This window comes from Balaenoptera ricei, chromosome 1, assembly GCF_028023285.1.
Source record: "Balaenoptera ricei isolate mBalRic1 chromosome 1, mBalRic1.hap2, whole genome shotgun sequence".
Lineage (NCBI taxonomy): Eukaryota > Metazoa > Chordata > Mammalia > Artiodactyla > Balaenopteridae > Balaenoptera > Balaenoptera ricei.
In genome coordinates, this window is record NC_082639.1 from 138437722 (window position 1) to 138453218 (window position 15497).

The 15497-nt window shown below is 46.4% G+C and overlaps 1 protein-coding gene across 1 annotated transcript in view; it reads right to left on the reverse strand.

Annotated features, from left to right (window-relative positions):
* Positions 1–9641: 9641 nt before the first annotated feature.
* The window catches only part of ASTN1 (astrotactin 1), a 325861-nt gene continuing 320005 nt past the window's right edge, over positions 9642–15497 (reverse strand). Inside the window, exon 23 of the mRNA XM_059937103.1 lies at positions 9642–13501. Coding sequence (XP_059793086.1) covers positions 13264–13501 — 238 coding nt within the window. The 3' untranslated portion in view covers positions 9642–13263. The remainder of the gene's footprint in view (positions 13502–15497) is intronic.

Sequence of the window (15497 nt, forward strand, 5' to 3'; positions counted from 1 at the left end):
TTTTATGCTTTGACTGGTTCTTTCACAATAGTCTGAGCAATGATGATAACACAGGGCCAACACAGAAGACTGTGGGTTGTGAGTGCATAGTTTCAAAATAACTCATTTTGAAGTTGACCATTGAATTCAGGGTTTGTCGGTCAGTTTTATGTTGAGGTGTGCTTTAGCTCAGCTAAGATGTGCACATTTTGGTTTTAGATGTGTAGTCCACATGGATTAGGAAGAAGTACTGTTGATTAGGCAAGATTGAGAATCTAAGAGACAACCTGACCTGAGACGAAGTGAAGTGACCTTGAGCAAGTTATTTAATGGCTTAAGACTCAACTTTCCCATCTGTAAAATGGAATGATAATTCCTAACTAAGAGAATTTTGATGCAGATTTACTATGATAATCATGAAGTGCTTTCCATGGAGGCACTTTTTTCTTTCTCTTTTTTATAAATTTATTTATTTATTTTTGGCTGTGTTGGGTCTTCGTTGCTGCACACGGGCTTTCTCTAGTTGCGGCAAGTGGGGGCTACTCTTTGTTGCAGTATGCGGGCTTCTTGTTGCGGTGGCTTCTCGTTGCGGAGCATGGGCTCTAGGCACGTGGGCTTCAGTAGTTGTGGCACACGGGCTCTAGAGCACAGGCTCAGTAGTTGTGGCACACGGGCTTACCTGCTCCGTGGCATATGGGATCTTCCTGGACCAGGGCTCGAACCTGTGTCCCCTGCATTGGCAGGCGGGTTCTTAACCACTGTGCCACCAGGGAAGTTCCCATGGAGGCACTTTTAAAATGGTGATTATAAGTATTATTACCCGAGATCAATAGGAGTATCCCTGGTACAGAAGGAACAGAGTATTGGGGATGGTGATTGGCTGGCTTTTGAGTTTCCACATACTTTCTGGCCTAGGATGTGAATTATTCTAATGGGTATTCCTCTCTCTCTCTCTCTCTCTCACACACACACACACACATACACACACACCCATATACACACACTCACATGCTCACATGCAATTAAGTGTTCTATGAACCTTTGGCTATGTTTTAAATATAATTTCATTGAAAGCCATGCTATGTGCCAGTTTGAGGCCCCAGATTAAATAGTTAGAATGTGCCCCTGATTCCAAGTATTAAGGGGAGGAAAAAATTGTTTAAACTATGTCATCAAGAAATGTAATTTATTCATGATTTTAGAGGGTCATGTTGATGCCAGAGCATGTCCTGGGGCTCTGCCTGGGCAACATACTCACGAATAAGCAAACCGGATCCACCCATACTAATTGTAGTTTTAGACAATTTACCTTCACGTAGTAAAGAGGGCCCCAGGCAAGGATCCTGGCTTGGGGAGAGTAACAAGTTTTCCTCTAGATGTAAATGCCATTCCTAGAGGTACCAAGGCATCAAGACTTGACTGTCTCAAAGTAAACTTTGGTAGAAATTGTAGGTATTTATGTATTCATCTTGCTCATTTGGAGAGTACAGACCTCAGACTGAAGACCTAGTGTGGACTCCCAGTTCAAGGAGATGTTGGGCAGATGAGTCTTTTAGGGCCCATTTATAAAGTGGGGATGAGTTTATATTTGCAGGGCTATTATGAGCACTCGATAGGGTGACCTTAGTAACCCTTGAAAGCATTTGGTATACAAAGTGTTCCATGTGAGTTTCTTTCCCATAGCACGGCTGGAGTTCAATAAATACTTATTAATAATAAATAGTTATTAGTGAAAGAATTTCCTTCCTTCTTTTCCATTGAAGTGCCCAGTACCTTCCTATTACCATTTCAGGTGTACTTAAAATCTCACCACTTGTTTCCAGTTTCCATTCATGCTATAGCTCAGACAAGAGTTTCCTCTAAGCTAGTTAAGTCTTCGGGGAAGAGGAAATCAGACAGGAAAGAGTTGAATCTGGAGAAGGGTTGAGTCTGGCAAGACCTGGAGGTGAAGGCAAGATCAGATTCTGGCAATATCTTTTCCAGGCTCTAGAAGGGAGTTCCAGGCCTCCTTCCTCGTTAGACAACTTGGCCAGCAGTTGTCCACGCTACCTCATTATTATCAGGATTTCTATGACTCTCCTGGCTAGTGAAGCCGCATCTAAGCAGTGGGCTTCTGACACAGACCCTGCCTTGACCTCAGGCTCTTGTGTGCTCCCCAACTCCAACTCTTCAAGTCACGCCAGTCCCACCCCTTCACTGTCCTTGTGGTCTTATCTCTCCTGGCACCAGCATCTTTCCAGACTTGCCTCTTCAACCCACTGCTGCCCATTCCTGTTGCTAACACACACCACGGATCTGTCTTCTGTTTGATCCAACTGTGAGGGTTTTGAGATCCTAGGTCCATGCCCACAGTGAGAATACCACATTGGAGAAGGGCAGGCGGCAAAGGAAAAGACAGAAGTGAACTTTTGCAGGGAAGAACTTTCAAAGTGCCTGCTCATACCCTGAAGAATGTCCAGCTCAGAGTTTTTTGGGGAAAAAAAATAATTTGTAGATCAAGTCTCTTTTGGCTCTTTGTGGAGTTTTCCAAATTTCTTCTGGGAGGTCCCCATTCTGTGCCCGGGGGAGAAGAAAACCCACACCTGGGAGGTCAGCTTGTCCTTTCCGTGCCTGTCTTCATCCTGAGGAGTCCTGAGAGGTAGGGCAGTCCTTGCACGTGGCCTCAGCCCAGGCTCTGTGGGGAGGAATGAAGCTCCACTCAGACATTCCAGTGGCTGCTCGAACCCAGCGGCACTTTGTTAAGTTCTGGCCACACCCTCTCCTTTGAGTGTTTGTTTGCTGGTATTGCTGTGGCAGACAAATGCCCTTTCTTTATGTTCCCCTCTCCTTGCCCCCCACCAGTCAGCTCCATCACCAACACCTCTACTGTGGGTCTCTTCAGATTCCTTCCTAGTCGCCAAGGGACATGGAAGCTACAGGGTGAGGATCAAAGCATCTTCCCCTGTCTGATACCCGAGAGTGAGGAAGTTCCAGAGATCTGAAGTGCATTAGACTGACCTTCTTGGTCAGGTGTTACCGTGGTGTAGACACAGTAGATCCATGGGTGTGGCTGAACGCTTCCGTTCTAGAACTGTAGAGACATCTGAGTAGCTGGAATGGTCTGCCTGAGAATACGACCAGGCTGGAGGGTGGGAATGACTTTTACGCCAGTAGAGATACAAAAGTCAGTGAGATCAGACATGGGAGGAATTCCATTTCCATGCATGCCAGTAAACTCACATCACAAGAATCCGTGAAAGTGCATAGGCCCAGCTCCCTAGCCATGCCTTCTCCATGGCAGGGACTGACGCTGTGCTGATGACCAGGAAGAAGCAGCAAGACGTGGACATGTAAATATCACCGAGTCTCGTTTGTCGGTTCTGCTGCATACAAGGAAACCCCGACCCCCCAACAGCAAAACAAAAAAAAGAGAAACAACAGACAAAAAAAGCATGTTCAGTCAAGTTCTGCTGTTGATTTAGTTGAATCACCCTGTTGACCTCACATAGGTTCCAAATCCCAGGGTGATTTAGGTGGGGCACATCGCAGCATTGGAGAGCAGTAAAAAGGGTACACTCTGGCTCCCATACTTACCTGCCTTATGGCCTTGGGAAAGTTACTTAAGATTTCCAACTTTCCTCATCTGTAGAATGTAGATATTAACAGTATCTGTCCACAGGCTTGTTGGGAGAATCAGACAAGAGAAGCCATGTCAAAGTGATTAGATGGTGCCTGGCACATAATAAGCAATCAATCAACTTCACTCGCTATTAAAAACAACAACGTCGGGCTTCCCTGGTGGCGCAGTGGTTGGGAATCTGCCTGCTAATTCAGGGGGCACGGGTTCGAGCCCTGGTCTGGGAGGATCCCACATGCCGCGGAGCGACTGGGCCCGTGAGCCACAACTGCTGAGCCTGCGCGTCTGGAGCCTGTGCTCCGCAGCGGGGGAGGCCGCGATGGTGAGGGGCCCGCGCGCCGCGATGAGGAGTGGCCCCCACCTGCCGCAACTGGAGAAAGCCCTCGCACAGAAACGAAGACCCAACACAGCCAACAGTAAATAAATAAATAAATTAAATTAAAAAAAAAAAAAAAAAAAAAACAACGTCTTCAGTGACAAATCTCACATAAAATGGTAAAACCTCTTAGAGAAAGTTCAGTTTCAAAGATAGCACGTTGTAGTATATACAGAAGTTGAAATATAATGTTGTACACATGAAACGCGTAATGTTATAAACCAGTGTTACCTAAAAAAAAACATAGGGAAAAAAGAATGCATAGTATAGACTTGAAACATGTTTTCTTGCTACCCTATAATGTTGTCAAGAAAAAGCTACCGGGAAAGGATAATAGCTGTGGCACTTGTGGCTCCATTTCAGTGTCTAAGAACAGTAAAGACAGCCAGGGGGCACCAATACTGTGGAGCATTTACTAGGTGTGTTCCAGGCATTGTGCTAAGCGCCTCCAAAGCATTATCTCATTTAATCTTCAGGCCACTTGTGCCAGTTACTAAGCTACTGTCTCTCAGCTCAAACCCACCCTCTTGTCCTCTGCTTTGTGAGGCTACTGTTGAAACACTGCAAGCTTCGGTTCTTTTGTGTCAGTTTCATGTTAGGTTTCATCAGTAGGGGCCACTAGGGGGAGATTGGAAGAAAGAAGGAGAAAGGACTGGTTGGTTCCTCTGGGTTTACTTGCGGTTCAAGCAGCAGCATCCTGCCAATGGCTCTTTACCATGGCAGCAGCAGTTGGTTCTAGTCTCTGTCATCTTTGTGCCCTTGAAGGACCAGCTCTATTATGTTCTCACAAAGAAACTCCATCACCAAGCAAATGGCCTCTCCTGGAGGAAACCTACTTTCTGTTTCCTCCCTTTGTTCTCTGAGTCCAAGAGGGGTGGCTGCTTCCTGCAGTTATTCATACCTCTGTGTTATCTCAGTATTTCAAACGGTTTTGCTCTTTTGCTCCTCCAGTGTCTTTTAACCAATTCCCTACATTAAATTCTCTCTGTGGAAATCTTGACTGGATCTTAACTGACACTGTTCAAGAGACAGAAACAGATGGAGACTGTGAAATCCTTTGTTTCCTGCCACCTAAGATACCGAATTAACACCATTAAGACTATCTTAAAATACAGATTTAGAAATGAAAAAAGACAGTTCAGAAAACATAAATAAAATGCTGTGAAAGTGATCACGTAGTAATGGGGCCAGAGGTTTCAGAAATGTGTTTTTTGTTCTCACTCTATTTCCATTGTCAATGCACAATGAACCTATACTCACTTTTGTATATGTCATAAGTTATATGACATTATTATATTATATTATGGTGCATACATAAATGATTTTCCTGGATAGTCCTGATTTTAGGTATTCTGTGTCTATTCTTTTTCTATAAGTTAGGGAAGACAAATAAATGCCTGGCACATATCTTGCCATTCAGCATTTCCATATCCATGTTAGGCATTCATCACTCATCTCACCACTCTTTCTGGACAGATACAGATCCAGTCTCAGAATCCTTTTTAAATTACAGGCAGTGGGACTTCCGTTGTGGTGTAGTAGTTGGGAATCTGCCTGCCAATGCAGGGGATATGGGTTTGATCCCTGGTCTGGGAGGATCCCACATGCCGCAGAGCAACTAAGCCCGTGTGCCACGACTACTGAGCCTGTGCTCTAGAGCCCACGAGCCACAACTACTGAGCTTGCATGCCCTAGAGCCCACGCACCACAACTACTGAGCCCATGTGCCGCAACTACTGAAGCCCACGTGCTCTAGGGCCTGTGTGCTGCAACTACTGAGGCTGTGTGCTGCAACTACTGAAGCCCGTAAGCCTAGAGCCTGTGTTCCACAACAAGAGAAGCCACCACACCTCAACGAAGAGTAGCCCCCACTCGCTGCAACTAGAGAAAGCCTGTGTGTAGCAACAAAGACCCAACGCAGCCAAAAAAAAAAAAAGAAAAAAAAAAATCACAGGCAGCCACTACACTTGATCAAATTTAGCACTCAAGTGAAAACCCATTCGCCATCCTTGTGATCTATCTTCAAGTTTATGGAAATTTCTTTACTTTTGTCATCAGAATTTATCTTCCAGATTGTCATTCAGACCCTAAAGAGTTATAAAATTTTTATGCCATATGATATGCAATAATTTTCAGTTCGAAGTACGTATTAGTTAAGACCCAGTTAGGAAAGCAGAACACATTTTCGATCATTCAATAGAGAAAACTCAAAATGGAAAACTAATTGGAAAGGCTTTGGAATAACAGAAAGGGCATGTGAAAAATCGTGGGCCAACCCAAAGACTGGCAACAGCGGGAAGCTCCTGCTTTGAGGCGATAAGACCCTGTTACTAAAACTCAGGACTTGGAGCCACCTAAAGGGAGCTGACAGCGTGGCAGGACTTTGCTGGAGGAGTTCTGAGGCCAGAGAGGCAGCTGGAATCACAAAGAAGACGCAAGGACACCATCCAGTCGGAGAGAGGAAGAAATACACTGGTTTCCTCCCTCTCCCTGTCCGCCAGTCTCCCACAAGTGCCTGCCATGGTCCCACGGGCTGGAAGCCTGTTGGCAAGGCTGTGTGGAAAATGTAGCTTGCAAGAGCCAGCTCTCTGGGACACAGAGCAGAGCAGCAGAAGGCTGGGGAATGGATCTGAGGACAAAGAGGCAGTTGGCTTTTGAGTAGTAAGTATGGGCATTACCAAGTTATACTCAACAGTCACTGGGGCAAAATGGCAGTGAAAGTATGTCCAACCTCGTCTTATCGACAGGCTCTTAGGTCCCGGGACATCACAAGGACATGGCAGGAGACGGTTGCATCTTTAAGCCAGTAGGTCACAGAACACCGTCTGACTCATTGGACAGCAAAGGCCTCAGGGTCACCTGACATTTGAATTTTTCTGAACGAAGGAAGTTGCTCCTAATTATTAAGCACAGAATATGGCTGAGGTTTTCTTCCTGGGGGAGGTAGTAAGAAATCAATTACACTAATGTGTAGCGCTGTGTGAACAGACATATTCATAAACTCTAAGAAAAGGCAGTTTTGGTGAAGAAACAAGATATCAAAACCTGTGCATCCCTACAGGAATCAATTCGATTACAGCACACACTGCAAAGCCCTGGCACAAAGAGGGGGTTTTTTTTCCCCTCACTTTGGAATACTGCAGACATGAGCCAAAGCCTGGAGTCCCACACGTATCAAGAGAAATTGTCAGCTGTTCTATATAACGCTGAGGTTTCATTTGACACTAAGCTGCTCATTCATTGGTTCACTTGAAATGACAATGAAAAAGGAGGTGGTGATGGAAACAGGGCTGGGAGCCAGTAGGTTATCAAAATCAGGCTGGGTCCTGGATCAACATGTCAAGCTATGCTGTCCTGAAGGGCAGGAGGCTTTTGTTTCCCAAGATCTCACTCAAGTATCGGGTGTTACCAAGGATGCATGCAGAGCACAGAGAACAGGGCAAAAGAACCATTAAAAGCCAACACAAGGCTACGTTCAACAGATAGAGCTTGAGTCACGGTTTTTCTTGACTCTGCATTATCCTCATGAGACAGACAAAAAACAAGCCAAACAAATCCCAAACCAAGCCAAACAGACAAACAAGCAAACAAGCTTGGAAACAAGCTATGCATCCTGAGTTGTTTTCCTGATCGTGGTAGTTTTGTATTGATCCAGCCACATTCTCTTTTATGGTCTGACATAGGGTAACCAGCCAGTGATTTGTAAAAATCTCAGTGGGAGTTTTTCCCTTTCTAGGAAACTCAATAAGAAGCCAACTCATGAATGGCGGAGGCAGGATGGTGTAATGGTTAGAGTCAGACAGCCCTTGGTTGAGAGGCCTTACTTCTACTTCACTGTGAACTGGGGCAAGTTATATAAAATCTCTGAGATTCTGCTTCCTCTTTCCTGAGAGTATCCAGTTCACAGAATTGCATGAAGATTGAGGACGAGCCTGCAGTTAAAGTGTTTAGCACGGTGCCTGGCATGCTTTAGGTGTGGGATGTACACATTCACACCCAGGAAGTTCCAAATGCAAAGGGGCAGAAAAGCAAAATAATTAGAAGAACCCTTCCCTTCTAATATTCCTATTTTGTCCCCAGTTGTCTTCTCCTTTCTCCTTTTTTTCTTTTGCTGGCCCTGGAACAACTGTCCCCCTTCCCAGGGCTTCCAATAAGTTCCTGAGGTTCGCCCTCTGAGAGGTATTGGGGTGAAGCATCCAGCCTTCTTTTTTGCTCTTCTCTGTTGCAGCAGAGATCCACTGCTACAAGGTGGTGAGAGGGACGTTATGTTTACGTAGCCCAGCCTGGGTAAAATCACCTCTTCTTTTCATGGTGAATTCACACCCGGGACAGAAACTTAGATGCTCCGTCACTGGCTGGGTGGAATAGACACCGTTGAGCTCTCATCCGATCCCCTTTATTTAGCAGACCAATCCCCATAGTGGCTTAAAGCAATAACCATTTTATTGTGTTGCATAATTTTCAGGGCCAGGAATTCAGGCGGGGCTTGGCAGGTGATTCTTCTCTTCCATGTGACATTGATAGAGGTCGCTGGGTGGTGTGCAGCTGGCAGAGGGACGGGTCTCGAGGGGCCAAGACAGCTTCATTCATGTGTCTGGTGCCTTAGCTGGAATGTCTGGAAGGCTGGGCTCAGCTGGGACAGTGGCCCAGAGTGCTTACATGTGACGTCTCCAGCATGGTGGCCCCAGCACGGTGGCCTCAGATTTCTTCTCCAAGAGTAAGAGTTCCAGAGAAAAAGGCAGAAGCCCCAAGGCCTTTTATGACTCAGACTTGGAAGTCAGAGATTTTCACTACCATTCTCATCTATTGGTCAAAACAGTCATCAACCTGCCCAGATTCAAGGGCAGAGGCAGTAGAACACCATTCTAGTTGGGAGGCGTGTCGAAGAATTTACGGGGCCATCTTTTTAAAACTGCCAGTCTTTGTCTTCTTTTAATAATTCCCACTTGCGCGCACAGACCAGAACTCTCACGGTTACTTTTCAAGAGGGCCAACTAGTGCCTAGGCACTTAATAGCTGGTTATTGAAGAATTTAAAGGGAATCACATGCGTTGGTGGCAGCACAGATAACATCTATTTAAAGTTACATTGTAGAGAGGGGGCAAAAAAGACTGAGGGTTCTGAGCTACACTTCATAATAGCCAGCCTCTCCCAAATGCCTCTACAGAATGCAAGATAAGAATGTGTCAGGCAGGGCCTTTTGCAACATTATTCTTAGATGCCCAACGTATAAATTTCAGCAACTCCCATAGAGTCCTGTATGTCTCTGTCATAGTTCTTGTCACCCTTTTAATGATGGGTTCAATGTCTAACTTTCCCTATAAAATGCCATTCTCGGTGACGGAGAACAAGCTTGTCCTACCACCCAGTGTATCTCCCGCACCAGGCACAGTGTCTGAAATGCAGCAGATGTGCAATAAATACATTTCACTGGCTAATTATTTGGAGATGGTAGAAAGAAGATGAGAATAGCTAGTACCTAACAATAAGCTTATAATTTGCTGTGAAGGCTTTAACTTTTTTTCTACATAAGATGATGGGCTATAAGGCCTATGTATGTGTCAATAGAATCTAAAGTATAACATTTAAAGCTTTAATAATTCCCCAGTTGGTCTAACCAGATCACTCCGATTATTAAAAGACACAGGTACACATCCACACACCCGACACTTACTGACAGCTTTGTTTATTATTTAGTTGATTATTCCATTTGTATAATCGTACAATGATTCTCTTTTAAACAATACTGCTATACCTGAAGTTGGTCACACTATACTCTCCCTTCCTTCTATAGTAGTAAAGTGGGTTTTTTTCACACTCAGGTTTTTAATAGAACATTTTCGAATATCAAGAAGTGCGATTAACTGAAAGTAATGAACGGACCAAACTCCACGGAAAACGACTGCACACTCTGTTAAAGGTCTAGTGCTATTACAGTGGGCCACGTCCATTCAGGAGGAAACACCAGTGGCCTCGTGGGATCCCGGGGCTGGCAGAGTGTTGGTGGGTATAAGCAACTCTCTTAAGACCTGTTTGGCAGCTTGGAAAGTTGAGGTTTAATAGTGGCCCCGTCCATCACCCTTCTAGTCAGAATGGGTTCCTCCAGTCAAACTGTGGGCAGTGTCGTCAGGGTGTGAGCGAGCTTGCCTTCCTTGGGCAAAATCCTCGAGGGAAATCCTCAGTGGGCCCGAGCACTCTCTCCTGCTCCATTCATACTGGCCTTATTTTTAACTTGAAAGTAGGTGGGACCCAGGTATACAGGTTGTGTGTACAGTGTGCACGTGTGTGTATCGAGTGTGTGTGTGTAGTTTGTGTATGTAATGTGTGTGTCTGTAGTGTGTGTGAGTAGTGTGTGTAGACTGTGTATCTGTAGTGTGTGTGTGTATTCTGGGTAGTGTGTATAGTGTGTGTGTTGTGTGTGTACAGTGTGTATGTAGTGTGTGTGTATACACTGTGGGTGTAGAGTGTATGTGTAATGTGTACATCTGTGGCTGTGTGTAGTATGTAGTGTGTGTGTGTAGTGTGTGTGCCTATGTGTAGTGTGTATAGTATATGTATAGGGTGTGTGCATACAGTCTGTATGTGTAGAGTGTGTGTGCCTATAGTTCATATTTGTGTAGTGTGTAAATAATGTGTATAGTCTATACTGTGTGTGTGTACTGTGTACATATGTACAGTGTGTATACTGTGCATGTAGTATGTGTATATACTGTGTGTAGAGTGTGTGTTGTGTGTGTTGTGTGTAGTATGTGTACACACTGTGTAGAGTTTGCAGAGCGTGTGTGTAGTGTGTGCACATGTAGTGTGTGTGTTGCGTGTGTAGTGTGTGCATGCGTCTGGTGTGTGTAATATGTGTATATACTGTCGAGTGTGTACAGTGTGGGTAGTGTGTGTTTTGTGTGTGTAGTGTGTGTATATACTGTGTAGAGTGCGTGTTGTGTGTGCGTGTGTGCACATACTGTGTGTGTGTGTGGATGGCACAGGGGACACTGAAGGAGGGAGAGGGTCCCGGAGGGAGAAGGACGGGGCTGAGGAGGAAGGGTATCAGGCAGGAGAAGCAGACAAAGATGAGGAGGGACCTGGGGGGAGACAGGAGGAGGGAGGGAAAGCGTGAGCGTGCTTTATTTATTTTAATAACACAGAAGGAGGGACAAGGAACGGTGTCCCTGATGCCACTCCCCAGCCCCCCCCCCGCTCTGGCCCAAGGTCCTGGTCCTCTGCTGTGCGGACCCAGCTTTCTGTGCAGACTTGAATAAAGGAGTAGCAGCGGCAAAACCAGTTCTCACCAAGGCCCCGCCCCACTGGCTGGGGTCCCGCTGCTGCCTCCTGTACCCCTTCCTCTCCGGTCAAGGCGAGACACTGGCTTCTGAGGCTTTTCACCCACCGCCCGGCATTGACCCCAGGTGGGTCTCAGAGTTTTCTGCCAGCCTTTGCTCTGGAACTGAGGGGGGGATGTGTTCCAGAGTCGATATACTGTCTTTCCATCTTTCTGCAGAAAGATGCAGAGAGGGGCGTGAGGTCACCTGTGCTTGCAGCCCTGCCATAGGCTCACTCCCAGGCACTGGCGGGGAGAAGGCTTGTGCTGCAGATCCGTGGTCCCAAAGGGCACCCCGGCTGCAGGGTTAGGATGCACTGTGCCCTCCTCCCACTGCAACGCACTGCAGGCCTATCTGTGCCACGGAGGCAGGGGCCAGGGAGAGCTGCGCGCCCCGGGCAGTAAGGAAAGCAGAGCTGAGGAGGGCGAGGGGTTAAAATCCTGTGCTCTGGAGTCCGACAGCCTGAATTCAAATGGTGGTTCAGGTAGGTAAGAAACGAGCTGTTGTTAGAATTCAGCGATATGTAAAGTGCTTAGAGCAGCGTCTGGCACACAGTAAGCACTCAACAAACAAGCTCTGTCATTCTAACCATTTAGAAAAAATTCAATAGGGCTCAATGACAGGCCTTATAGATTCTGCGTCTCCTTCCTGACCTTTCTCTTGTGTTTCCAAATGAGGAGCCCTGGTCAAAGGCAGGGTGGCTGAAAGTGCGTGTTCAGGCCTCTGAGGTGTGTGAGGACAATTAAGGCCATTGCTGGTCCACAGGGCCCTGCAGAGCTCTTTCTGAGAGGCTGGACTTCCCATTGGCCTGGCCCTTACCTGTGGTCAGGGGAGCTCACCTACACAGAACCTCTGCTGCTCCTGGCAACTACATGGGGGGTGAAAATGGTGGAATCCTCATCTAGAGAAATGATTTGCAAAACTAGCAACATAACTAAGCCAATTTGGCAAAGGACGGAAGTGTTTTGTGACGGGTAATAACTTGAGTTCACTAAAACACTGACATGGAGGTCTTGACCCGTCCTGACCAGAGCGGACATCAGCCAGGACGGATCTGTGCAAGGTAAGCGGCGCGGACACCACAGAGGATCCGGGCATGCCATGTGCGCTACTGGTCTGCAGAAGTTCACCCTGGAGGTACAGGAGTTTTTTTAAAAGAAGAAACTACATTTTTTTTTTCTAGAACATGGACTGCTAACCAGACTCCCAGGTGGACTGCTCTGCAGGTGCGTTAGACAGGCAGCATTTTATTGCCTCTTAAAGATATATTGTTCAGAGGAGAGGGCAGAGTTCTTCCAGAGGGAGATTTAATTCCCTTAAAATGGGGGAGGACCTAAAAATCCAGGAGGCCGACGGGGGCCCATAATGGAGGCTAAGTTCACCTTTGCAGCGTGAAGATAGCAGTCGGAAGGCTGGGGAATGGGGGGGAAACCATGAGACTTACACAGGGCCCACCTTCCCAGTTTTCTTGCTGTTGTTGTCTGTGAGCAGAGCTTAGGCTCTTAGTGTGAGAGCTTCCCTAGGACATCTGACGCTGGGGTCTGAGGCCACTCTACAACTTTCCGGCCTCATCTCTGTCCCCAGGTGCAAGGGACATAGGAACTCAGTGAGCACAGGGTGCGCCAACCTGATGGCCCTTTCATGAGAAGCATGGCAGAACCCGAGCATTTTGATGAACCTCTTGGACAAAAAAAATGAACAAAACAAATATTAACTGCAAAACAAGCCCCAAAGTAATTCCCTAAGAAGAAATTTAGGAAGCCCTGGCTAGCAGGCTTACTGACCACACAGATGGAGAACATGATACCCGAGAAGTTCTGCAGGAAGCAAGGATCACCTTCTCCCTGGTTTAGATGTTGCCTGTGGAGGTTTGAACGTTCCCTTAAAAATAATATTCAAAATCCACACACCAACCCAGACGTTGCCCCTCCTTTTCTCCTGCTTCCTTTTGGCAGCTGCTCTCTGGCGTCACGGCGCTAGATGTCCTTGCTGGCCCCATAATCGTTGTAAGGGATGCTCAGGGTCTGCTCCTCACACGTCTTCCTAAGGTCCCGGCTGAGCTCTGACCAGTCAAGTCCGTAGGGCTTGATCTCGCTGTAGCGGCAGCCCAGGTACTTGAGGGGGCTGCGTCGCAAGCTTATCCTGGGTTCCTGAAGGAGTCCGTTGCACCAGCTGCTGAGATCCCCAAGCTGAGAAAGGATGAGGCCAGCTTTCCTACGGATCAAGCATGGCGTATGCTCAGGTTAGAAAGAAGAGAAGGCAGGAAAGGTACACAGTGTGAGACTTTAAACTTCAAGAGGGAAGAGCCCCGTTTATTTTGCTTACTGTGCCATGGTTGGCACTTAGAAGAGGGGGGGAACCTCCATAAATACTTGGCAAGAAAATGAATGAATGAATGGAAGAATGAATGAATGAATGAATGAAATAATTAATTAATAAAGATGGACGAGCAAAGTAGGGCACCGAAATGGAAACAAAGAAACAAAATGCAATAAGGACAAATAAAGAAGAGAAAATGACATACTTTAGTGGGAATTTATGCTCTTAAAATCATAGAGCTGACAAATCAGATCAATTTACTTTAAAGCCAGTAACTTATCACCATTAAATGACAAATAATGTGTTTGACTGGGTATTTCCCTTTTCAAGGGTATTTCTGAACTGAGTAGAAGCAGCCAATATATTGCACTTTGGAGGCTATCAAGTGTAACTAATTATGCCTGTATGAAGGTAATTATAGTGTAATAAGGGCACGAACAATAATGCCCTCAGTGCACATTGACATAGGGTCATTCTTTGGAAAAATGCAGACTCTCAGCGGCACGCATCACCTAATTAACCCCCAGGTGAGCTCCTGCTCTGTTCTGCAATCTCCCTCGGAAAGTCAGGAGGCCAGTGCCATTGAGACCCCTGAGACCCCATCCAAAGAGTGGGAAGAAGAGGAGGTGATGAGAGGGCACCTGAGCTGTTGCAGATCCCTGAGAGAATGGGAGGAGGAGGGCAAGGTCTCCCCAAGTTCACACACGCTGGAAAGGAGTGATCCCACTGGGCCAAGGATAGAGTGTGAGACCCCCTGCGCATAGCTTGGGGAAGCGGGCTATCGCCAGGATCTAGCTCACCGGTGTACGGCTTTTTCTTGGCATTCACTTCTGGTGTTAGAGGTGGGACTGCCTGATAGCCAGTTCTCAGCCCGCGCTGGCTTTGACTCTGAACACTTAGGATAAGTGAAGGAACGGGGATCCCCTCATTTAGCTGTGTTCTTTCCCTTCTTCAAAAAACCATGGGTGACCAAAGACCCATGAAAGAAGAGTCTCTTATTCCAACAAGCCCATGGTGAGGCTCTAAAATCTGTTCTGGAAAGGTCAATGAACAGGACCCCTTGCAGTATTTATCAACTGCTAGGCTTAACTTCACATGTGAGGAAGCATCTCGTTTCTAATTCAATCAACAATTCTTTCCAGAAACTGGAAGTTTCTTCACCAAGTTTAGAATGAGCTCTCAAGAACAAGAAGCACATTCATTTCATGCCTCTTCTTCCGTCCTGGCTACGAGCATCGCAAGGGGTGAGCTCACCGCATTCCTAGGAGGGCAAGCGAGAGACGGGCGGGGATGACGGACGTTGGAAGCAAGGTGTTGAGCTGTGGCAGCAAAGTCAAGGGACCAAGAGAGTGTGAGGTCATCGGAGGCCAGTCAAGTTTTCTCCCACTGCAATGGTGGGTCAGAGAAAATCAAACAAACACTCTGCCGACTAAGTCACATCTTATGCAGATTGCCTCTCCTCTGCCCATCAGCCTCTGCCGTTTGGCCAAGCAGGCTTTCCAAAAGTCGTCATCAACAGGGACTTTGGTGGCCTTCCTCTTAATCTATCCTGCTGCATGTCATTAGCTGTTGACACATTCTTGGGATGTGGACAGAGGGGGAGAGAAGAAAGAGTAATGGGCAGCATCTGCCTCATCTTGAAGAAATGGATAAAGGAATACATCCTAGCCATCCTTTCAAACAAATGGATTTAATTAGCCCATGGAGTTTTTTGTGGCTATTTTCATTGCTCACTTTTTAAAAAAGATAATAATTAATTTGGGTATGTCGTTGACCATCTCAGAGCCTTCTTCTTTCTCAAGAGCAATGCGACCAGTGTTGTCCTCAAAGTATTTCAACTCTCATGGAGGCTTCCATGAATTTTAATGGAATTGGATTTAACTGAAGCAAG